The 26,857-nt window shown below is 32.2% G+C and overlaps 1 protein-coding gene across 4 annotated transcripts in view; it reads right to left on the bottom strand.

The window, feature by feature from the left end:
- The window catches only part of LOC142345803 (glutamate receptor 2-like), a 30,195-nt gene extending 11,170 nt beyond the window's left edge, over positions 1-19,025 (bottom strand). Inside the window, exons 1-3 of one of the 4 annotated variants that reach the window (XM_075398169.1) lie at positions 17,637-18,348; positions 7,742-7,783; positions 5,525-7,592 (exon numbers count right to left, since the gene is read on the bottom strand). In XM_075398169.1, coding sequence (XP_075254284.1) covers positions 5,525-7,072 — 1,548 coding nt within the window. In that variant the 5' untranslated portion in view covers positions 7,073-7,592; positions 7,742-7,783; positions 17,637-18,348. Of the gene's footprint in view, positions 1-5,524; positions 7,593-7,741; positions 7,784-17,636; positions 18,349-18,373 lie in introns of those variants that run through there. The other 3 variants (XM_075398170.1, XM_075398172.1, XM_075398171.1) reach the window with 3 other exon arrangements.
- Positions 19,026-26,857: the final 7,832 nt, after the last annotated feature.

The following is a 26,857-nucleotide window of genomic DNA, read 5'->3' on the forward strand; positions in this document are numbered from 1 at the left end:
ATTTCAAATCTGAAAGGTGTAGCACAGAAATGCAGCCTAAAAGTCAAGTAACAATAGACTGGATTGGAGTTATTACTTATTCAAGCGTGTTTAATTCAATATTCAAATTACGCTCACTTCTAATGCGACGAAGAACTGCTCACAACTCAAGTGTACTTAATTCCCTTAATGGATGAGCCCAATTTCAAATTCAAGCCAGCCACCAAAGGTTGCGCTACGATTCATTCTCAGACTGCAATAGGAAAGTTGCAGTTTTGTTCTAACTTTTTTTTCATATTAAAAATTTTTCAAATCATTTTTAACGCGAAGAAAAGGCAACCAAAGCATCTAAATCGCCGAATTCCGATTCTGATATTCAAACCACAATAATTTAACAAGGGGCTGAAATCATGGTTTATGCTAGGAAAAATTCAAGCCAATATTGCAAATCATCTGGAAACAAAAAAAACTCAGGCGTCCAATCTACTAATAATTAAGGTTTGTTTTTGAAAGATTTGAGAGCACGGTTACAGTTTGAGGGAGCTAAAAGGTTAATTTAAACAAGTTTCGGGCTTTAAACAAAAAAGCAACTGATCCCAAAAAAGCAATGGTTGTGTTTTTGAGTTCATCATATTGCTTCGCAATATTTCTCAAACCCCGATTAATTTGAGCGAAATGGAAGCTTTCAAAGTTAATCCTAAATCATTAATACTTGCACTCAATTCAGAACCAGAGTTTTTCTCAAACTAGTCAATTTTCAGAATTGAAAAAGACCTGTTCATTTTTGATGTAGTATTCAGATTTTTAAAGAGGAAAAAAATTAAATTGTAACTTGAACGTTAACGCCTCAAATAATAACAAAAAGAATTTTAAAAAATAAGTTGCGGGGCTTGAGAATCAAAACACACTTTTTTTCAAAAATTAACTGCTAAAAATTTATCTAGAGGAAGCAACAAATGTACTACCACTTCTCTTTTTTCAACGCAGTTCTATTTCTCTTCCGAACTGTTTTGCAGCTCTGAAAACCAGAAAAAAATTGTTCTATTTTGTGTCCCGGGCAGAGCAAAAATCGGAAAAATAAGTAAGATAAGCGGTCAAAAAATTTTTTTTTCACACCAAATTTCGTACATAATTTGGCGGTGAAATGCGGTGAAATAATGTAATTTTAACTGCTAGAGTAAACGGTGAACTTAAAAAAGTCACCACATTTTACCACTTACTACAGTTTACCGGCCTAACACTGATTCGAACCTCTCACGCCCTGCATGTTTGTCACCTCTTCTTACACTGCGCCACTTCTCACTAACTGCTAGGATGCATTTTTGTTTTGAATTTATATCAAATTCATTTTACCTTCTGTAAAACATGAGCGTTCCATTTTTGTAAGATTTGAATTTTTAGCGGTGAAGTTACATAATTTAGCGGTGAAATGTGGTGGTCTTTTGTAAGTTCACCGCTAATTCTAGTGGTGAAGTTACATAATTTCAACGCTTAGAAAAAAAGTGTCAAAAGATGTAAGATGGGGGTAATTTTAGTGGGTTAAAACATTTCCTCCCTTATTCCCCATTGCCCCCTTATCTTACCTCGTTTTACCCCCCCCCCCCTTAAATTGCCCCAATAATCTTATATTTTTTGACACTTTTTCTAAGAGGTGAATTTATGATTATAATAGCTGATTATTATTCTTTATCAACAGACGTCCGTTTGCAACATGCAGAACCCATACCGTTTTTCATTGAGTTTTCATTACGAGCGTCTGCAGGCACCAAATTTTCGAGTGAATTTACTCGTTTTTATTACCAGATATGACTTTTCCTATGTTAATACATTGTGCGTGTGAAAGCATTTCGCGGACGAAAAAGTGGTGGCCTACATGGAAATTCCTACCTGTGGTTTTCATTTTTAAGCTGGAAGTTGAAAAATGAAAATTGCTTTTTGGTACTGGTAAACTCTCTTAATTGTGAAAGATAACTACTCAATTTTACATAGAAACTTGGGCTAAAGAGCAAAAAAATATTTTAAGCGCATAAAATGTGAAAGAACCGAAGCGACTCTACGCGCCAAAATGGGAAGTATTTTAAGGCTTCATTGAAAGCCATATAATAGTTGTAGGAGGGATATTAAGATGTTGCAGTAGTCATCTCTTTTGCGATTCCAATTGAAAGCCTTGAATAACTACACTTATCACTTATGCACATCTCATATCTCCACTATTTGTCTGACGCGCCAAAACAAACAGAAGGGAAGAGCTGACTGGAATGATAGATATGAACAACTTAAGTAATGCTTTCAATTACAGCTATCATATGCTGGACACAATTGTGTTGAAAAATTGTTAGTTGAACCATTAGAAATTTCACTAGAAATCGTCTATTGGTTGGTTTAAAACGCATGTCGAAAGCATTTATTGTCAAGACATCCGACCGAAACTGTAAAATTTTTTTTAAAATAAAAAAATCATCACGGTTGTTGCAGAAACAGCTTCCAATAAAATTTTAGAGAACTATAATCAGATACGTTTTATGAAGAAGGAAATTAAAGAAGGGTTCTTCAAATGGGAAAATCTGCTGAAAACAACACTAAGGGTAAATAAAGATATGTGCAAAAAGCATCAAAATTAACGAAAACAGAACAAAATTGGAAGAAATATAATGAAAATAGTGCACTACGGATTAAACAAATAGCAAGGTATTTAATGAGAAAATAATTTGAAAAGAGTTTCATGTTAAGGTAATTTAAGAAACATTTTTGCCTCAGATGTTTGAAATTCATAGCAAATAGCAAAAAATCACAGTTATAATGGCTAGTTTTTTGCCTCATTTTGCTTTAGTATTTGTCAAAGTTACCATAGTTCCGAAGTTCACAAGTGAGCATAAATTTGCAGTATTGGAACGATTCGTGAGATTTGAATTCAACTAATACAAAAAATTCAAAAAAATGAAGTTTTCATGTGAGCTTAGCAAACAAAGGACAAAGTAACAAAGAGCAAACAAGAACAAAGTAATAAAGCTTAGCAAACAAAGAATAAAGTAACAAAGAACAAACAATTTGAATCATTTTATTGCGATCTTGAATAGTTTTTGGGAGAGTGGGATACTAGGCAAAAATTTTAAACTACTTTTTATGGAATTTGGTGAAAACCAATCAAAACGCTGAAAGAAGGTACTTCAAATTTCACTTGAAGCTATAAAGTACTCAAGTGTCCCTAACAATCGTCTTAACACAATACTAGCTTACAAAGGAACAGAAAAAGGGTCTTCAACTCTGGGTCTTTGCAGAATTCCAGTCCACTTCTATTCCACAGTTATGTGATCATTTGTCGCTAAGTTTCCCTCTACCCATATCTGTAAATTACTCAGATTAATTCCTTTTTTAATTTTGAATGATTCTCCCCTTCCAATGTAATTTTTCAGACATTTTTTTTACGTTTTAACCGAGGGGCGCAAAAAAGAATTAAGAGTTTGAAAAATAGTACATTTTAATTGTGCAAAATCTCACTGATTATAATAGCGAGCAAATTTTAAAAAGTCCTTATCTTGACAAAGCCTAACTCAGGAACCTATCTAACTGAAAAAAATTTACGTACACCGAAGAGAAAGATCTGACATTAATTGCACGCTGTTGGAAAAGACAATATTCCAAATGGATAGACAGAAAAGAACATCTCAACCACTGAAGTTATGTAGCCACTGAAGTTTTATTACTATCTTCAGTGGCTACATAAAAAAAATTGAAACACGCAAATCAATTGATCAAGGGTACCGGATCATCTGCAAACGTGTTTACGTGGTTAGGATCAGATTGATTTCTCAAATAAATTTGCACTTTGTAATTTTTTTTCACGACCTTGTTTTAAGTAATAAGCTTAGGTGGAGTTTAACTAAAGATAACAATTTTAGTTCGAAATGGTTGAATTATTCGATTTATTTGTTACCGGTTTTCTCGATGAGTAAATTTTAGAGATAGCCTGAAGATTAATGGCAAGACCTTTTAACTGATTTCCGCGACAGAAATGACTCATTGCCAGGTGTCACTTTTGTCCACTGATGAAGTATCTAAAATCTAAGATAGTATGAACTTGAACGAAGGGAAGAAACTTTATTGGTAAATAGTTTCAGAAATATTCCTCTCGATAACAATTGTCGATAAGGAAGACAATTAGCTGCTTTGTATTTACCCATATCACTGTCCGCAGGAACAACTAAGTCTTTGAATTCGTTCTCAAGTAAATACTAACAATGTTTGGGCACCGAAGTTGTAGGCTAATAACATGCACAAAAAATTGAAATTGTTTAGCATTCTTTGTGAATGATTGCAGCAAAAAAAACGAACATTTTAACACAACGTTAATATGTTAATTCGATTATTATTTGAGTTACTATTTTTCATTATTGGAAAAAGTTACACAAATTAAATTTGACAAAAAATGTCAATCGTTTCCACAAACCGTCAATCTTGTGAAGTTTGGCCAAATAATGTTAACAAGTCTTTCAACACCAAAAACCAAAAAAACTGGGGAACCCTGATGTGACAAACAGCAGCGGGCTAAAAAATTTGGGCACAATGCAGTATGGCAAAGTCAAGTTTGAACTCTGTTCTCGTTAAAATTGAAAAATACAATTTATGCAAATGCAAATATATTATCGATGATACGGAAATACATAATTCTTTTCCTCTTGGGTATTTATAAGAAAAAAAAACAGATTTTGCACTTTTTTGCTACAATGTTTCAAGCAGACTACTTTTTTCCAGTTTTTTCAGTTTTTCAGTACCGTATTTTTCAGCAAGTTTTGCATGATCTCGCATAATTTTTTTTAGAAATTAACTATCCGGCAGGTGATTAACATAAACGAGCCAACTACCTTCAGGAGAACTTCAAAAACTGTGATAGATAATTTTTTTCAAGACCCGGTTTCTTTCTTGCAGATTATATTTAATATAAGCGGTTTATTGTGAATAATAACCTCAATGATAACATTCATGTGAAAAATGTTTTTTGAAGAAAAAATAGTTTTACAAAATGACATATAATAAACGGATGATTATAAAAACTCGATACTTTATCGTTTTTGAGACTCAGTGATACTGTAATATCATGCAAATGTGCAATACAAAACCAAATCGAATCATAAAAGATTTTGCTCCGTCTAAATTTTGTAAAAGTTTGTTCACTCCTTTTGCTGTTTGTTTAATTAAACATCAAAACATCTGGAACTTTAATCATCTGGAACATACTTGTACCGGAATTGTTTTATTGTTCAGATCTTTAGGGCACAAATTTTCTAAGCGCGGATTTTCAACTATAACTTCGTGTCGTACAATTTAGTACCTACAGCATTTTTCGGACAAAATTAGGACCAAAATTCCTAAAATTCGCTTGTTAATTACAAGTTGACCTTAGTCAAAACTGAAAGTCAATTAGCAACCCACAGAAACATGAACAGAAGCAAGTAATTACAAGAAAAGGTTCTTGAGTGTTTTTGACATTCTTACCGAAACATGGAATTGGCCATTTTTCACAAGAAGTTTTGAAGGTTTAACTTACCGGGTATATTTCGTAATCAAAGGGTGAATCTACCCTGTTATGTCTGCGTATGGCTTCCAAAATATCAATGCAATAGCCAGACCATTCGCCGCCATTAGTCGAACTCCTTTTTGTCCGAATAATAAACGGTTCCTCTTCAATCGTAACAATCCTCAACGTCAATCCTTTGAGAGTATTCGCTTTGGGCGGAAAAAATCCGCCTGTCAAATCCTCAATCGGGGTGGAGTTTTTCCACGAGCCCACTGACGTATCATAAGCGTAAATCAGACTCCAAAAGGGCCCGTTTGACAACAACACTAAATTAGGGTTCACTTCTAAAGATATTTCACCTTTGTTGAAGTCTTTGCGCAGGGTTAAAATTCCACTTTTCCCAGAAAGTGAAGTACCTGCTAAAGTGTGGAACGTGTTTTGAATTTCCTCGCCTGCTAGAAATCTGTTTGAGGTTGGAGATAGACAGCTCATACGGTAAGATTGAGTTGATATGTCTTGAGTTGGTTCGTAAGCTAGCGATTCTCTAATTGCTAATGCGGCTGTTAAAACCGAATCGTGAATATAGTCCAAGAAAACCGAACGATGTCGGCCAAACTTTGTTCTGTTCAACACTAAATTTGACGATTCAGAATCGAATGATAAAATTGCGTTTTCACGAATTACTGAAATGACGTTTGAGCTGTTTGAAATTTGGAATAAAATTGAGGGATCGATATCATAGTTTCCGATTATCCAATGGAAATATTCCCCGCTGTAACCCACGGACTCGGCCAGTGCTAAGAGGTCCAGCGTATGTTGCTGGCTAGCTAAGATAACAAACTCTGTACTTTGACCCAGTATTTGAATTTCTTTTAACCTCGCTCTTGTAAATCCGGGTTGTCTTGTGGGGTCAAATATTCTTTCACCCCTTACGTAAACTGAATCAAATTGCGATTTTCGACCTTTCACTACCGGGTTTTTTCTAAGCGATGATTTGATGCGATCGGAAATCTTGGAAACCATTTCTTCGTGGAAAAATTCGTCAAAAAACACTGTTATTCTCGTCCAGCTTCGCTTTTCGGCTATTAAACTTACCAAGTCAAAAACAGCTTCATATTTGGGTGTTAAAGGTATCGCAGGGGTTGATGCGTTTGTTTTATAACAACTGGAAGTTGAGGGCAACGTAATATGAGGAATTGCCAAATTTTTACTCATAAAAGTTAGAGGAATTGTTGTAGAACATGATGTTAGGGAAACTAAAGCTGAAACCCCGTCTTCGATAACCCCGCATGACCTTTGTAATGTCCTGAAAGGGTCATTTCCAGGGTTAATGTCCGAAACTATTTTCACATTCACGTGAGGAAATTCTCCATCTGATAAATTCTGAAGTCGTTTGTTCAAATCTGGAATCAAATCTTGAACATCTTGTTTGTTTATGTTTTTCAAGTCTTCAATAATTACACTTATATTTATGTGGGAATTAGAGCTGACAATCCACGGGAAAAGAATAAACAACAACAAAATTTTAAAGAGTTCAAACTTTGTTAAAAAGTGAATTAAATAGTGGAAATAAGCCATAATGAATATAAATTCTACTAAAAATAGCAATAAGCGAAATATAATTGAATTAGTAAAATAACTATTTTGGAATGTTTCAATTTAAGCATTGTATATTTGTCCGGTACAAATTCTGATGGAAAAGTGGTGAAAAATGGTATATAATTAGAGTTGTTCCAAAGATGAAAGGGGAATTTGTGTGTGTGACTGCTATGCACATGAGCCGCCACTTATGAAGAGATTAGATTTGAAGAGCGGCGGTTGTTCTTGTTTTTTGATCATATTGAAATCAGATCAAAACAAAAAGAGTAAAAAGCAAAATAAATAAAGTGAATTGTAATAAAAGTGGCTCTCCACATTATTGCATTTTCTGATCCCACAAATCTCTGGCCAGCAATTCTAACAGTTGACTTTTTGGGGCTACTATCTTCAGCTCTGGAATTTGGTATCTTTTCCACCAATTTAAATCCAGCAGCGCCCGCTCAATCGGGTTGTAATACTGGTTAGGTCTTGTTTTAACTTGTAATAACTATTGGCGGCACTTTATAGAAAGGGAATTTAAATGAAGTTAATAAGTTTATCCCGCTCAAAGGATCTTTCTAATTGTTCCGGGGGCTATAAATCTTGCATTCACTCAACCTGACACGCAATACCTACACCCCAACCCAATACACTAGAGTGTATACTAACCTATCCAGTTTATAACTGTAATAACCACTAAGTTAGTATAACCTGTAGCGGTGTTGAAGCGTTTGAACAAGCCAAGATTGTCTCTTTTTGATTGATAGGGCGTTTTGAAGTCACAAAAGTTGACTTTGTTGAAAATCAGATAGCGTGTAACTGTGAAACAAGGGTTAAAAGCACTGTGGAAAACTGAGAGTCCAAATTAGAAGCAAGTTTCAAATTGCAGAGACCCAACAGACCCGACCAATATCGATCGTTCGTTCACTTTTTTCTCACATTTCAATCAATCTATTCCAGACTCAACGCAATCAATCACAATTACAACTAAATTTTAAGGCTGACATTTTTCCTCAAAATTTATCAATTCTAGTTGGCAAGACATGTTAAGCAAAAAATTGCTACATTTTTGTATCACCTGCAAATGTGGTTTTCTTTCAATGCTAGGTATAGGGTGAAACAGCTCGAAAAAATAATTAAAAATCAAATTATTCCTGCATGTTTGAAAAATTGTAACCAGATAGTGTTCACAGAAAATAAACTATAGTTACCTTTTTTAAGACTGTGCCCTGCGCTGATAAAATTTAAATTGAAATGTAAATAGCGGGTACAAATAAGAAGAGAAATCAAAAAGAATCGAGAGCAACTTGAAAATCCTTAAATGATTTTCAAGATGCTGGCATAAAGGTACCATGAGGTATACACGTTTGTCTTTTCAACTGCTTGCCATGCTAACATTCCATTTTTTGTAACTTAAGCCTAAATGACCAGATAAGAAAAAAGTCTGCATATGCTTTTTCCAGTTTAGATCTATAAACTTTCGGAAAGATTTTTTGGATGACTAGCCATAATATTGGAAACAGAAACAATCAGAAAAAAATGAAAAAAAAAAAACAGACACAACATTCTAAAAAGAGATCAGCATCATAAAATCTCTGATTGACCAAAAATGATTGATTTGATATTTTGCGATTGTGAAAGACAACACATGACTTAATCACCAATTATTGCAAAACTAATTATCAGCAAGGAAACGAATACCAAGAATTTTTTCTCTGATTCTTCTAAAAATCACTTTAGAACCTTCTGGAAACTAAACTTGTCACATGTTTAAAAAGACAAATTCAAAAATCATGATATTTTTATCAAGGGGGGTTGATGAATCTATGATATGTTTTAAATATAAAAAAAGTCAAAATTATACAAAATTGCGAATTTATTTTCTCGAAGTGAAGGGCAAGCATACAACTAAAAAGTGCGGATTCAAAAAAATGCTACCTTCCATGGATTATTACTGTATCTCTTTATTGACACAACAGAGCAGTTTTTAATTTCAATTTTATAATAAAGCGTATCAATTTTTCATATGTACTGAGGTCAGCTGGGGTACCAAAGGAGAAATGTTTTGTTTCTTGTCAAATGTTTTAAAATTGTTGAAAAGCGCATAGTTCTTAACGACCTAATTCTGCTTAACAAGATTTTATTGAGTTGAACCTCTATGAATGCCTCAGACCACTGGTCAATACCTTTTGGATGCGCAAAGACCAGATCAAGTGAAAAGTTTGTTATTGAAGCCAGAAAAGTTTTTGGAAACGTTCTGAAGATTATTACTAAAACACAGTAGCACGATTCCATAATTCTTTGCCTCAACTCAACTGTTTCGCTTACTTTTCAACACAAAAAAGTCCATGTCAATTTCCAAGAGAGGTGGTAATCTTTTTGGAAGGGGAAGCAATGAAAAGATTCAAATTGAAAAGTTACCCTTCATGTTGAAAAGTCTTCAAAAAATTTTACTTATTGAAAGTTGAATTTTCTTTAGGTTGGGGACTACCAAGCTGCTTGTAACTATGTTTGAATGAACTCATTATCATTATTAAATTTGTTATTAATTTTATTTTATCATTATTATTATTTTTTTTATTATTATTATATTAATATTAGTATTATTATTATTATTATTATTATTATTATTATTATTATTATTATTATTATTATTATTAATATTATTATTATTATTAATATTATTATTATTATTATCATTATTATTATTATTATTATTATTATTATTATTATTATTATTATTATTATTATTATTATTATTATTATTATTATTATTATTATTATTATTACTATTAATATTACTATTATTATTGTTCTTATTATTAATATTAATGTTAATATAACAATATGACTTAGAAAATGAAAATAGGAATCAGTTTTTTTCACATTTTCTTACATAAAACGGTGACCGCAAAATTAAGAGAAGATATAGCATACGAAGACTTAACTGCTGTTTTTTTTTTACTGATTTTCTTTTTCAATTTTGAATATTTTCGAAACATACAGTACCAAATTTTGAAGAAGACGTATGGGGTTTTTAAAAACAAATAACCATGGCAACAGTAACACAATAGCACAATTTTTTTTCAGTTTCTAGACAAAAGAGTTAAATTTATCATCAAACCTCTAAATCAAAATTTAAGTTCGGATAAAAACTGACAAATGTTCGAATTTAGCTCTGTTAGATTTTTCATATGTTAGAAAAAGGCAGCTGTCTAATCACATTGGCCACCAATTCGAAATAATCCAAACATTAAGAAATCCAATGACTTCTTTTTTCTAAAAAAATATATTTGCCAAAAGAAAATTCGTAAGTCACCAATGCAATTTTTTGGTCATACCACAAACTAGTTGAATAGCAACCTAAAATTGGCACTTATTGTCATCCAAATTATACGTCAATTTTGAAGTGTCCAACAACTTTTACATATCAAAATTTCTTAAATTTCTCTAATCTCATGAGCTTGTTTCCTAGATTTTATCTCACTTGTGCTTATTCCTGAACTTTTTGTTTCAGTTATAAGGGGCATTGTAACGGTCCACAATATTTTTGCACCCAGGTTTGCTGTTTTTATATACTACATCAAACAACAGCTAACAGCTCGGGTGTACCTCAAACTCCCAGAAAGATTTCAAAAGAAAAAAAGATTTTTATAGAAAATTTTGTGTCTTTTCAAAAAAAATAATAACGCTCAATGTTCAAGACGAGGAAATTGCACAAAAGCTTTTTATGGAAACTGCTGATGAAAAACTTAAGGTTTTTTTAGTTTCGCGAATAATTGCTAAGCATGACCTATGGTAGGTATCAGAGATTTTGACAAGCTGTAAAAAATCGAAATCTTTTTAGTTTTGAATATTTCATTATAAACAAAATGTTTAAAAATACAAGTAAATATTGCATAAACATGCGAATGATTCATTTATTGTTTTAATCAAGATTCGATCAGTTACACTTTTTATTTCTGGAAAAGACACTAACTGAAAGTTTTAACAGAAACTCTCCTAAAAAACTACTTCTTTGATCATTAGAAAAATGACAGTTTAATTGTCGGCATATGTCGTTCTAACATTGCATCTAGTAGGAAGGAGTCCATGCTGTTTACAACATTTGTTTTTTCAAGGTAAAATATTATGGCAGAATTTATCCAATACATGATGCTGAAGCGATTATCAGCAGAAAATTCTCTGTATTTCTAAAAAGTTCAGCCTAAATGTCAACTTAAACTCAATTTTTTTTGAACAAATCAACATTTGCTGAAAATTAAACAAATCTGAAGCCTTTCAGAAAAACATTTGGTGTGCCACTCTTTCGTTTTTTATAACAGTGAGCATTAAAGTTTTTCTACTAAACGGTTATAATTAATTAAGAAAATTGCCGAAAAAAGTTTTAATCCTGTGTCATCAACATTGATGCCCAGTGGATTATTTGCCATATGTGCACTATTTACCTTCTCTGCCCGATACTGATTCGACATGGTTAAGAAAAGTCATGCAAGTATTCAGCCATAACAACATCAGAAATCGTGAAGAACAGTCAAATTAACAAAAACTAGAAACTGGAAACTGATTAATTTATACTAAACCAATGTGATCCTTTACTAATTCAATAATCAAATAAATCTCACAAAGTTCCTAAGGCGGCCAATGTAATATCCTGGACCCAATTTCACACCAAGCAAAGTATTTAGAGTTAATAAAGTGATAAAACACAAAAAATGGACCAAGTAAGGTTCGGCAAGGGATTGAATTTTATAATTCTGAATAAAAAGCAACGCTGAACCATAAATCAGACCAAAATTTTGATCCAGACTAGTTTGAAAAGAATTACAACGGAAAAAGACTAACAATCAGAGGGATAATATAAACTTTGAAATAATTTTAAAATAATTTTTTAAATCTCTGCTAGCCCAATCTGTGACATAGTACCAAAACACAACATTTGTGAAAACGAAAATGGAGGCATTCGTTCACTCACCACAGGAAAACTCGATTGTCTCCCGTTTTATGCAAATTTTTAGCACATCAAAACTAAAGTTATTTACTTCTGTTACAAACTTCCCGATTTAAATGCAGTTGAGCTTTGTTCGGAAACCTTTCTGACCACAGTGCTGGCGCCCATTGCAACAGTTTTAGACATAAGTCGCTTAGTCAATTGTTATTGACCAGACACCAAACACTAGAGATTGCGTCAGAATAAATCATGAATCCCTGTGATTTAGAAAGTTCTTTTGTTTTGATATGTTGCACTGCAAGTTTCCAAAACTGTTTGATGCAAAACTGTTATTAATTTCCTCAAGCAGTTTTTTTTTCAAAAAAATATCTCGTTCAATAGAAACAACGAGCTAGTGGGTAGCTAATTAGTTTTCAGAAGAGTTCCTCAAATTCCCAGAAAGATTTCAATAGAAAAAAGATTTTTATAGAAAATTTTGTGTCTTTTCAAAAAAAATAATAACGCTCAATGTTCAAGACGAGGAAATTGCACAAAAGCTTTTTATGGAAACTGCTGATGAAAAACTTAAGGTTTTTTAAGTTCCGCGAATAATTGCTAAGCATGACCTATGGTAGGTATCAGAGATTTTGACAAGCTGTAAAAAATCGAAATCTTTTTAGTTTTGAATAATTCATTATAAACAAAATGTTTAAAAATACAATTAAATATTGCATAAACATGCGAATGATTCATTTATTGTTTTAATCAAGATTCGATCAGTTACACTTTTTATTTCTGGAAAAGACACTAACTGAAAGTTTTAACAGAAACTCTCCTAAAAAACTACTTCTTTGATCATTAGAAAAATGACAGTTTAATTGTCGGCATAACATTACATCTAGTAGGAAGGAGTCCATGCTGTTTACAACATTTGTTTTTTCAAGGTAAAATATTATGGCAGAATTTATCCAATACATGATGCTGAAGCGATTATCAGCAGAAAATTCTCTGTATTTCTAAAAAGTTCAGCCTAAATGTCAACTTAAACTCAATTTTTTTGAACAAATCAACATTTGCTGAAAGTTAAACAAATCTGAAGCCTTTCAGAAAAAGTTTTGGTGTGCCACTTTTTCGTTTTTTATAACAGTGAGCATTAAAGTTTTTCTACTAAACGGTTATAATTAATTAAGAAAATTGCCGAAAAAAGTTTTAATCCTGTGTCATCAACATTGATGCCCAGTGGTTTAGTTGCCATATGTGCACTATTTACCTTCTGTGCCCGATACTGATTCGACATGGTTAAGAAAAGTCATGCAAGTATTCAGCCATAACAACATCAGAAATCGTGAAGAACAGACAATTTAACAAAAACTAGAAACTGGAAACTGATTAATTTATACTAAACCAATGTAATCCTTTTTTTAATTCAATAATCAAATAAATCTCACAAAGTTCCTAAGGCGGCCAATGTAACATCCTGGACCCAATTTCACACCAAGCCAAGTAATTGGTGTGCCACTTTTTCGTTTTTTATAACAGTGAGCATTAAAGTTTTTCTACTAAACAGTTATAATTAATTAAGAAAATTGCCGAAAAAAGTTTTAATCCTGTGTCATCAACATTGATGCCCAGTGGATTATTTGCCATATGTGCACTATTTACCTTCTGTGCCCGATACTGATTCGACATGGTTAAGAAAAGTCATGCAAGTATTCAGCCATAACAACATCAGAAATCGTGAAGAACAGTCAAATTAACAAAAACTAGAAACTGGAAACTGATTAATTTATACTAAACCAATGTCATCCTTTACTAATTCAATAATCAAATAAATCTCACAAAGTTCCTAAGGCGGCCAATGTAATATCCTGGACCCAATTTCACACCAAGCAAAGTATTTAGAGTTAATAAAGTGATAAAACACAAAAAATGGACCAAGTAAGGTTCGGCAAGGGATTGAATTTTATAATTCTGGATAAAAAGCGACGCTAAACCATAAATCAGACCAAAATTTTGATCCAGACTAGTTTGAAAAGAATTACAACGGAAAAAGACTAACAATCAGAGGGATAATATAAACTTTGAAATAATTTCAAAATAATTTTTTAAATCTCTGCTAGCCCAATCTGTGACATAGTACCAAAACACAACATTTGTGAAAACGAAAATGGAGGCATTTGTTCACTCACCACAGGAAAACTCGATTGTCTCCCGTTTTATGCAAATTTTTAGCACATCAAAACTAAAGTTATCTACTTCTTTTACAAACTTCCCGATTTAACTGCAGTTGAGCTTTGTTCGGAAACCTTTCTGACCACAGTGCTGGCGCCCATTGCAACAGTTTTAGACATTAGTCGCTTAGTCAATTGTTATTGTCCAGACACTAAACACTAGAGATTGCGTCAGAATAAATCATGAATCCCTGTGATTTAGAAAGTTCTTTTGTTTTGATATGTTGCACTGCAAGTTCCCAAAACTGTTTGATGCAAAACTGTTATTAATTTCCTCGAGCAGTTTTTTTTCAAAAAAATATCTCGTTCAATAGAAACAACGAGCTAGTGGGTAGCTAATTAGTTTTCAGAAGAGTTGCGTTGCAATGCAGATACTTAAAATGGCTTGAGTATATGGAAAGCGATTTCGCAGCTGAAGTCCAATTTAACAATAGCAAATTTTTGATAAGGAATCTGATATTTACGACATATGATTAACCTCAATTTATTATTCCGGACCCAGCTTATTCGCCGGGGGACAATATGCTCAACAGATAACAAACGCTTCTCAAGTATAAAATATAGAAACAGAAAGTTTTTATTTTTTGAGTAGTTATCGAGATTTAAAGTTTTTCTGGACATTTGACATAATTTCGTTACATTTAGCGTCATTTTAGTGCAATTTGGTTGAGATCTGTTTTGAGAATATTTTTTATTAAGCTAAAATTTAGAACAACTACGTCTTCTCAATAGACGCGCAGAAGCAGCAAGTTCTGATCTTGGATTTTTGGAATTGAAAGGATTCGGATTGTTTTGTGATCTTTTCTGCCTACATTTTTTACCCTTCAATTTTTATCACATTTAAAGACAGCTCAGTTTTCATATGAACACTCCATGATTGACAAAATTTTTTTACGCTCAAAAAAGACCATTGCACATATAATATTTTCTGTTATATGTGTTAATTATTTGTTATTATGTGTTGTTATGTCTTCAACTCATCTAATTTTTTCAGTTGTTACATAATGGCTCTTAAGACTTTGAATATAGCAAATTGAAAAATACCAGTGAAGTTTTGAAATTTTTCTAATCGCTTTGAAAGTTTTCTAATCTTACTTCTGCAAGCCTGTAAATTGGTGTCATTAGGGACAGTCATTTATTTCTTTTTCGTGAAAGAAAAATTTATATATTTATTGCTATTATGCTTTATCTAATGGTTTTGTAGAAATGATTTATGAAATTTTCAAATATCAGCATCAATTTTGGGTTTCAAGTCACATTATCACTTTAATGACATGTTCTATTGGTTGACAAAAGAAGCCAAATTGACGCTCGATAATGTTTTTGACGAAAATTTTAAAGTTTCAACGGCTTTGATCGACATCTTTTTCTTGCAATTTTTTTAATGAATCTTTACTTGTTCCTGTTGTCATTGTTATCAAGTATTTTGACTTATTTCCAAGAATAAGAGGGTTCAGCGGATTTCTTTTGAGCTGTAATTGGACTTATTCAATAGCTTCAGTTGACAGCTTATGGTTTTAATGGCACTAATATATCTGTTTGCCCAAAATTTGACCTTTAATCTAATTTCCGCCAGTTTGCAACGTAGTGTCACTAATATTAGTTACCGACCTTTTTTCCTTTTTATTGAAAGAAAAATAGAATTAAGTCAATTTAGCGGTTTCTAATGGATTGTGAGTTTGATGGCAGCAATTTTCAAAAAATTGGGTATTTGTCAATATTTGCAGCTTTTCTTGGTATATTACAACAATATCACCAAATGACAGGCGGCTGAACAAAGCCCAATTCTAGAACAACAATTTTTTCCTGCGAATAGTTTATTGCTTTAAAACTTTTAATTTTTTGTTGAATAACTTTGAATTTCTCTAGTCTCAGTATTTTTTCTTTCATATTTTTTCGGAATTCTGAAGCTATATTTGCCCTGCAACTCAGGCTTTTTATTTTCTTGTCGGACTATGCAATAAACGTTTTTGAGATCTTTTTACACTGAAGTAAGATTAAAATATCATACTTTTGTAGATCAGAAATTGTATTCAAGAAAAATAGTTTCAAAATTTTTCAACACGGGCGATACATTGCTTAAGCTGAAAATCAGAGAAAATAAAGATTGTCAAAGAAGGTATGTTTTATCTATGCTTTTGTTGATACTTTCTTCAAAATTATTTCTGGTGACGTACACTTTGAAAAAAAAATTCAGACGTCATTTTTCCATGCTTTCAATTGTTTTGCAAACAGTTAGAAAGAAACTACCAAAAAATGTTTGATATTTGTTTTGAGAACAAAAATACATTTTATTCATTAATTGTTGAATTTTTCAGTAAGAAAACACGGAAAAATTACATATTATCGTTTGTTATTTGTTTCAAAACTACCTTTAAGAATTCAATAGATTTGAATGATTAGCTTATTTTGAGGAATAGGGGTTATCTCAGATGATTAAATTATCGACTGCAAGAAACGTGGTTTCTTGAAAGACCATTTAGACTTTCAGTGGCGTCTTCAAAGATAATTCTTAAAGCCGACTGAAGATAATTTCTAGAAGCCAAAGGCTCCAACTTTGTAGTAGTTTTGATTTTGTTAGTCCGATTTCAAATCAACAAATAATACTCTCAAAAAGAGGTTTTTTTTAATGGAGACAAGAGTTTAATTATTGTGAAAGGTGCGCGCCAAAAATACTTTTATTTTGGGTAAATTATAAGCTGCAACAAAGAGCAGATTCTTGAACCGAAAAAGTTTGCAATTTCAAATGCGCAAAAATTTAATTCTACAAGCGAATAATTTAATTCTTGTCAGCTGTAGGCTTGACTGAAAACATTTATTGTTTTTTTTTTCAAATCAAATTAAACTTATGGGAAACAAGGTCGTTTGTTCCTCAAAATTAAGTTCAGTTGCAAATCAGTTTTTATAATAGTTTACAAAATAACTTTGTTTACGTTATAACTCTGTAATCAAGTTAAACACGTTAATAAAGAAATACAATCATACCCGTAGCTAATTCTTGCGTTATTTTGTTTTGATATAATCACCGAGCTATTAATCAAATAAACTAATTGAAATTTAATCGACAAAAAATGATAAATTATGACTTTGTTAAGGTATCAAACAAGAGTTAGGGACAATATTTATAATCTGACATGTAATCCGCAGGATAAGACGGGGCTGATTGTCTGAAAGTCATAAAATACAAAAAGAGCAACAGACAAAAATGTTTTCAATTCTGAGGAAGGATTATATCTACTCACTTTAAAGGGATCACATTTCCTTCAAATTACTCAAAACAAATTTGATGCCTGCCTCTTAGTATTATTGCATGCTAGTTATAACAACGCGTGGTATCGGTTATAATAAATCAAAAAGTTGTGCTCGTTTTTGTTTACACTTCTTAGTTATGACTTGTTCAAACATGTGGAGTTAATCAATCAGAATAAACAACTATAAGGAAAAACAACTAAAACAAGCCTTCCTGTAGTTTTGGCTAAGGTGCACATTTTTATAAATAATAAATTTTAGTTTAGGATTATTACAATTCCAAGTTATAAACGGTTTGTTATAACCTCGCTAAGTGTAATATGTAATAACTATTGCAGTTTGGTTAAGTATAGGTAAAATGGGCGAGTGTCTGAATTCGGTTCTGAAATTGTTTTTAGGCAGTTTATCCTTCAATGAAGACTGGTTGTATACAAGAAATAAACAATGCGACTCAAAAACAAAACAATTTTTATTTATCCGCCAGTTAGATTAGGCCTTGGCCTCATTATAATACCCAATATCGACAACAAGGAGTTTGGGCTAAATTTTGGAGGTCTAATTTCGGAGGCTACATTTTTGGGCAGAATTGTGCGAACTAATTTAGTATAAATTGGTTGTTTTGGGTAAAATTCGGGGCGGAACGAAGAAGGGGGAAAATAGCAAATCCCAAAAGGGTAAAAATTTGAAGGGGTTTTATCCTGAATTTAATCGAATATGATATTACTCAGTAACTTGTTTTCTATCGCCTGTTTTTCATTTTAGTCAACATACACATAACCAACTTATTATAATTTATATTATAACCCGCAAGTTAAAACCCAGGCCTTTCTGTCTTATTATAACCAGCTTCTCTGGTGTTTTTAGGCAGGGGCGGAAAAGACTTCAAATAACACAAGAGCTGATTGAAATAAAATGTTCACATGGTATTTTTACCCAAAATTTACCCCAAAATGCCGCCAAATTGAATTATAAAAAGAGAAAGTTAAGGAAGAAAAAGATACACATTTTAAATCGGGTAAAAAATTTGCGCCAATAATAATTTGTCCAACAAAATTCCGCAACATATTTCACAATTTGTTGACCAACCTCGATATAATTTCAGGTAAGGTAGCATTGATTCAACCCACAATGATTGACACGAAGTTTATGAGGGGTTTAATTTTTCTCCTGGGCTTTTTGCTTTATAGTCTAAAGGGTAATTTCCAGTAAGAGTGGAATTTAGAATAATATCTTTCCAATATAACAGCTAAGACGTCTGTTTTACCCTCAAAAGAGGTTAAAAAGAAATGATCAGAAAATTGAATTTTGTTCCTTTAATTGTAAATTTAAGTGCCAATAAGTCAAATAAAACTGGCATTTTGAATGAACTATTATCTCGTTAACATAAAGGCTTAAAAAGATTGAAGAATCGATAAGAATATGAACACATTTCCCACTTTTTTGTTGAAGTTCTCATTAACTTTTCAGCCGTGTGTTATCTATTCTGACACTTAGTTCTATTCTTTTCAAATAAAAGATGCTGAAATCTTTTCAACCAATAGAATTGCACGCTTTTCAATTTTGGAACAATCCGGTAATGGTGTTTTAGAATGCTTATTAATTCATGGCAAAATTGGAATATCGAAAAATGTGTCCAATGACCGAATAGAAAGCATCAATTGCTGTTTTTATGAGGCAATATTTCTGTTAGGCTATTATGTTTTCAATTTCTAAGCCAAGTCCTGGAAAGTTATGACAACTTAAATCAAATTTATGACACATTGGAACAAAAATGGGAATCAAAAGACGGCATTCAAATTGGTAAACAAAAGAAAAGCGTCATCATTCTATGTTTTACAGAGAGCAAAAAATTTTCCGGGAATATAACAAAACATATTTTTCAATTCTGTGAAAATAAAAATTCCAAATGAACTTGATAATTCAGGCTGCAAAACAAAAATATTGAGCCAATACAACAAACTGAAAAAGTCATTATTTCGTGAAAAAAATATTTGTGTAAAATTTGTTGACAGGTCAATTTATTTATCAGCAGCAATTCTAGTCACCGACATTAAAAGTCAGTCTTGATCATTTTTCACAACAGTTTTTAGTCTAGACTTGAACGCTCAATTTTTCAAATTTGAAGCGCACGAATTTTGGTTTGGAAAGTCTGATCTTAGGCAACTTTGAACGCACGAAAGTCTGGACAAAGGGTCTTTTGAACGCAGGAAGAGCGCATAAATATATTTGAACGCACAAAAGTCCGGAAATAGGTACCATCAGTCTATGATGTTCTGGAAGTAGACATGTTTTGTCTGGGATGGCCTGGACTTATGGGTTTTCGGTCAGGGACCTCAATATGGGTTAATTAATCATTCATAAACAAGAAAGATTCTAATAACATTCTGTCAGAACAACACGTACAAACAAAACTTTCAACAATACGGTCCATGAGCCTGTGTGCTCCATAGAATATTCTGACATAGTCTAGCACTTTAAAATAAGTAGTTCGAATGTGGATAATGCTGACAAACTGCTGAATTTAAAAAAAATTTTATTACCGTAAAAAAATCTTTACATTTTTCGTTCCGCTGTTAGAAATGTCGGAAAACCCGCAAATCACTGACATTCAGCGCACCGATGTAAATGGGTCAAATGTTAGGTTGTGATAAGCAGAACGATCAAAGATGTTCTTCAATTACTTGAAGACTTTCCTCATGTTCCTTGAAGTAGAAAAGAAAATAAACTATGGATTTCGAGCACAATGTTCAAGTTCTTGTTTTCAGAGAACAAACTTTCCGAAACTGAATGATATTGCAAAACTGTTTAAATTTCATCAAAGCAAGTGCAGTGTTTAGTATTTATAGTGATATAATTAGGGATCATTTTCAACTTAGAGTTCCGATCCTATTTATTTTTAGTTGGTTGTAGCATTCACCGGTAAACAATAAAGTGAAAAAACAAATGAACTTGAACCATCATAGTTACAACCAACTTGGTAGCCTCTGCTATGGAAATAAATTGTTCAACTGCATAATTCGCTTTCGAATACGTTCCATTCTGAGGCGGAGCATCGGTACTATATCTCTTTCAGGCTTCGATTCTAAGTAACCCCAATTTATCTTTTGAATAATGAGGGGGTCTTCATACAACGAGTAGCTGAGCGGACGGTTTGATTGCGACTAAGAAGTTTTGTATTTTGCCACACAATGAAATTTGCTCAACGTGTTCATTCGCAAAAAAGAAGACTTTACCATAAAATCTAGTTTCAGATTGTATCGATGATATTTTCCAGTTATCTTTGCAGTTTATGATTGCTGAATCTATCAAAATGTTGTTGAAAAAAATCATCACTCAGTCGAATAAATAATAGATAGTTAGGAAGAAACGGTAAGTAGAGGACTAGCTAGGTATTCATTACCTTTCGGACCTAAATGCCAACAATCCACTTTATGATTAACTTTTGAAGAAGATTCTCTTGACGTTTCAAACATATTACCCTTGGCTGCAAAACATTTGACGCAAAAAAACCGTAGAGTGGATGTAAAATTTCAATGAACTACACTTCAAAGACTTCCTTGCAGACGAGGGGATAACTCTTCTCAGTTGGTTCAACTCTGGAAGTCCTCTATTCGAAATGTAATCGTGTAGATGGACGGCACTTAAGATATGATGATAGAGAAAAACTAAAACATAGCCCCTCATTTTCAAAGAATAATAAAAGTACTATGTCCGTATAAATAAGACACTAAAACTTCTCTCTATTGATAGAAACTTTTTAGCAGGCGGCTTTTCTCAACATTGAAATTGAGCAAATTGTTTTTGCTACAATCAATTGTTTTGTCTATGTCCAGTTGGAGCTAAGAAGATTTACTGATTTTTTCTTAAAACTTTTGTATCAACTGAAATAAGTTTAAATATCAGACCTTTAGGTATATCTTTTGTCTATGATGCAAAATATGCTGCACATTTGGACCCTTGTTGGCCAACAGCTGCCGTAGGTGCGAATTTTGGGTATTAGTTGAGGATTTTTTAACTCTCTGTTGAAACTTTTGTTGGATACGAGGGTAAACAAAATTAAAACTGTTTGTCAAAAAAGCGGGCAACTGCATCTAGCTTAAAATTCATGTTGATTGTATCACAGGCATTTTTAATATCTTCGAAAAACTATAATGGTTAGTGAGGTTGACTCCAGAGCATAATAAATACAATTACTCTACAGTAAATGTTGAGTAACAACTGAGTGCCTGAGCTGAAACGTTTGTACTCCTTGTAAAGTTTTTGCTAAAATATTTGCTTAAATAGCGTATAATTTACTCTATCGAATAGAATTTTGGTTGTCGTTAACAGCAAATAGTGTGTAGTTTGTAATGTCACCTTTGCTGAGTTTTTTGTAAATGATGTTTCCAATCAATGGAAAAGCAACGAAAACATCAAAGCAGCTGAATAAGGATAGAGTATTGATAAAATTAGCAATATTTAAGCTTTCAGCATCGTCGATGTTATCTGATTCAATGAGTTGGAGCCAGATTTTAGTTGCATCACTTCACTAATTAAATAATTTCTGTTAAAAGTAAAAAAAATCCAGACTAATTTCTAAGTGCATTAACTTAGGGATGACAACGGGGACGTTATCGTCAAGAAAATTGTTTGAGAAGTGGTCATTAATTTTCGTAGGCGTTCGAGTTTTTCTTGCCGAATTTTTGTCCTTCAGGAAGTTTTGGCTCCTTTAAAACCAAATAACGTTTCACATCAAAATCTTTTGATTGATCCTTTATGGTCAATCAGAAACAAAGCAGAAAAGCATTTTTGAAAATACCGAGCCAAAAAATTAGTTCAAATTGTAAATTTTTGGATGTTAACATCTTCTGATTCTGAGCTACTTTATCAAAAACTAAAACAAATGATGGACAAAGCAAGAAAATTTTTTTTAAGAAATGGAAATTTGTAAAATTTTCCTAATTGCTTTAAAATACTTTCTGATGCCTACCAAGTAAACTTGTTTTTCTGACTTTGCGTTTTTGGAGTAAGATTTTAAACTTATTTAATCAATACAAAGCCCAAAATAGTGCCAATGTTTTTTTTTGAAAAATACAAAAAATTCGGAAATTATTGGCATTATTTCGGCCTGAAAATCTATGAACTTCATAGAAACTTTGATACTCCTAGCAATTAATAAATAGATTTTCTATCGCAGTAATTTTAATGTTTTATTTTACTTCAAAATCTCAGACTTCACGATATATGAGCACATTTTTAAAAAAACTTAGATAATTCGAATTGTAGAGGAACAAAGATGAGACCAGAGACTTCACTCAGTAAACACTAATTCATAAGTATTCAAAACTCAAATTATAAATATGCCAATCAGCATTCGTATTTCTAAATAAATTAATATCTCATTATCAAAATATCTTGTACCTTTTCATTGTTCCGACCAACTTAATTGAGGGAGGAACTATATACCCAAACGTGTTTTTTTGCTCAGTCAATTTTGGCCGATCAATATAATCATTGTAGAGAATTGTTAGTTATACCATTCTACAGCCCGTCCAGCGTAGCATATGGAGTTAAAAAGATTAATTGAATTACGCTTTTTACAGGGAATTGTCAAGATTGTAATTAAATTTTCGGTCGAATAACGTTTTCTCTCATCGAAATGTTCCCTAATTTTTGACCTAATTTTTGTCAATTTTAATGCAATATGTTACCATTGTAGTATTTTTGCTTTATCTGTAAAGATAGAAGAGGTTATTGAAGTTTTAGATCGGAGTTTTTTGTCTAGAAATTAGGTTGAATTTTTCAACAGTCAATTTTTTTCTCTCAGAAATGGGATCAAATAAGCTTTTAGCCCAATTTTTTTTGACAATTTTCTGGAAATCGAGATCTAAAAACTGCGGTTATGTTCATTGTAAGCCCAGTAAGAGAGCTAGTGGTATTCACGCTGGCTTTAAAAGTCTTCTAGAATTATAAATTTGCCAGTTTTTCGCAAAATTAAACTGGATCATTAACAAAATGCTTCATTTAATGTTGATTTTATAAAAACTTTTGACTAAAAATTGATTTATTTCTCAACCACTTGATTACTTAAGTATTTTTTTCTAGGGACCTTTACAGTGAAAAAATTTCTAGCTTTTATTTGGTGCGGTAATATAAAAAATTTTTCCGTCTTTAAAGTTCTTTTTGTTAATTACTGACAAGAGTTTCAAATCACGCCTCATTTATTGACAGATACTATTTGCAAAAACAGCGGCCAACGAATATATATATATAAATATATATATATATATATATTATGGTTGTAGAGGTATTTTTATGGTTTCTATAGATTTGGCCAAACTTTTTTATATAATCTTATGGATTTACCATGTTTTGCTTCCACTTGTTATAATTTTGTAGTCCTATGACTCAATCTCCTCAAACAAAAATCCAATTTATCTCTTTAGGAGGTATAAATGAACCTAGACAATGCTTTCACTTGTTATCTAAGGTCTCGTGTGACTTTGAACAAGTTTGTTTAAAGAAAATTTTTTTGAATTTCTGAAAATTGCCACTGTTCTATCTTATTTCTCTCAACTTCTTGCGTAATTTGAGAAAACCTTTTTTGTGAGTAATCAATTATTGTCTATGCCGGCTTAATGCTCAACTAAAAGTTTCATGTTTTTGATTCTGCGATTTTTCATTTTTTTTAGAACAATTGTATAGGTTACAGAATAATTTAAAGGTTAATTTTGTTTCCTTGGCAAATTATCACATTATTGGCAGGTTCAATTGAAATAATGAATAGTTTTAAAAATTGCCGTTCAAAAGGTAACTGAAAGTGTAAAATGTTGTAGAATTAATGCATTTATGTTTTGAGACACAAATCTCTCGCAAAAATTAGAGGTCTTTTAAATTTTTTGCTTGTGTCTTTTTTTGTTGGTACACAACATTTTTCTGATAATTATATGTCTCAATTGCTTTCTCGGGACGTATATGTAATTTTTCTTATAAAATTTTAGTTCACAGTGGATGGTTTTAATGAATATCAGATGAATTTAGAACGAAAAAAAAACATTTGACCTCTTTTTCGTCATAGTTTGCTCCCTTTTTCGGCACCATGGAGCACAGCTTCATTAGCTCACTAGGAAGTTGTGTCAACCATTTTTTCATAAACTCTAATATCATCTTATCTGTTGGTTATATGAATTGACTGATGGCGACGACGGTTTAGTTTATGAAAAATTCGAGTTTTCGTAAATGTTCAATTTTTGGGGTTTTTCGTTGTCATCTCTATAATTTCCTTGCATGAGGAAGAGTCCTTAATGTTCAGAAGGAAAACAAATGATAGTTTAAAGACCTTGGAGATAACATTTTAAAGTTATAGTGTCTTCAACACAATGGTGTCGTTATACTGCATATGATATTCATTTGTAGTCTTGTAATTTATTCGAAATAATGCCGGGCGCAATCGGCCTCATGAGGTGCGTAGAGATATTGCATCTCTTTTAGTTGAAATATTATGTCTGCTCGATGTATTTTAATTGATTTTTGATTGATTTGTAGCATAGTTTCCGTAATAACAGGTCAAGGCCCGTTTCCAGTGAGCTGTAACATAATCTTATTAATGGTTTTAATTTCAACCATTCGTTTCCCGGCATTGACACCACGATATGTCATAAATTGACTGCAATAATTACAGATGTGTGAGTTCTACAGGACTTTCGTTTTCTTTTCAACTTATAACATTAATGGCAGGCCGCCTTGACGTTGTTAAAGTTGCGCAATTTAAAATTTTCAAAGTTTTCAGTGACTAACTTGATTTCAACGGCTTCATGCAATTGTTGCTCAAGTTTAATTATATTTTTTTTATTTGCCAATATTATCCTAATTTTCACAGTCGTATCACGTACACTGAATAATTACGGGTCCCAGTTGCTGCCTAAGGAGATATATATCGACATTTAAACAAATTCAGTTGATATTTAACAATTTTAATCACTTTGAAAACAGTTGTTTTCAAAAAATGAACAATATTTTTGAACTTTGCTCCTTTTTGCGCTTCTTTGTCGACTTGTTACCAGTCGCATCGACCACAGCTCTAACTTTTTTTCTAATTAAAAATAAATTAACTTCTTTTGTTCAAGTATTATCTGATGCGGTTTTGGTTTTATTATTATTATTTTTGAAAAATAGACATGATGTCTTGGTCGTAACAACCGTTTTTTGATTTTTATGATATTTGTTCCTAGCATTCTTTTTAGCAACAATTTTCATTTTAACTTTGAATTAACTATTCTATTAGTGTTTTGTTGAATATTATGTTTTTTGAACGTTTCTGTTTTCTCCCTCATTTGGCAATCAATCAGGTCAAGAATGTGCAATGGCGAACATTACCGAGCATTATTAGTGCGCCAATGTCTGCTGACTGATGTCTTCCCACTTTAATAAGTAAAAATGATACCATTGAATAATGACCGTACTTCGCAACCACCGTTTATTCCAGTTTCAGTTACTAATTGTTGTTGCGATCAGAAACTTAACATGTGGAACCTAAATTCTAATTCTGACCAATAGAAAAAACCTTTCAACTTTGTTAAATGTACTGCCTAATTTTACCCTTATTCCTGAAACTAAAATGCATTTTTTTCATGAAATGTCGAAAATTAGTTCAGGAAACCGGCAATTTTGTTGATTTAAAAATGATTTTAAGGCCTCTCAATATAAATTATGTGCTTAGAAGTGTCTAGTCTATCGTGCTAACGATTCTATATTGACCTATGCCGTAATGTGTTGTATAAATCCCTTATAAAGTTCAGAGTTGCCCAAAAAACCCGTCAAAACGCAAACTTTGTCCCCAAATTTCTCTCAAGGTCACAGAGTTAGGTCCCTAAAAGGGTAGGTTGAAAGTTTTGGAAGCACTGCCGGACGGCGGAAACCTGATTTTTAGCTGTTATCGCCAAAATATCTAATATTTTTTTCTGCTACGTTTCATACCGCAACCATTGTGAGCATTGCAGCTAACAATGATGCCCGCTAGTGTAATTAACCCCAATAGCTATCTTTTAGGTGCGATGTAGTATTATGGAGCGATAAGTTTCATGTTGTATTCTTGTGTGATAAAACCAATTTATACTGCAATTTCACTCAAATAGTTCTAAACTTGATGAGTTATATCACATGTACATGCTTTGTGTTGAATGTTTCCACTTTGTTAAAGCAGGCAAAAGTCCGTCAATTTACTCCAGAGCTCCACTTTCATACCCATAACTGAATATGTTATTTTAACGCGGAATCATTACGGTTTAATATAGATAAAAATCTCGTTGTGCTTTCATAATGTTTGTTTTCAAGAACAAAGTCTCTTTTAGCCTATAATTTTTAGAGTATTAGAATTTATTGTTCTTCATTTGGTTG

Source organism: Convolutriloba macropyga, chromosome 9 (genome assembly GCF_964194025.1).
Source record: "Convolutriloba macropyga chromosome 9, txConMacr16.3, whole genome shotgun sequence".
Classification (NCBI taxonomy): domain Eukaryota; kingdom Metazoa; phylum Xenacoelomorpha; order Acoela; family Convolutidae; genus Convolutriloba; species Convolutriloba macropyga.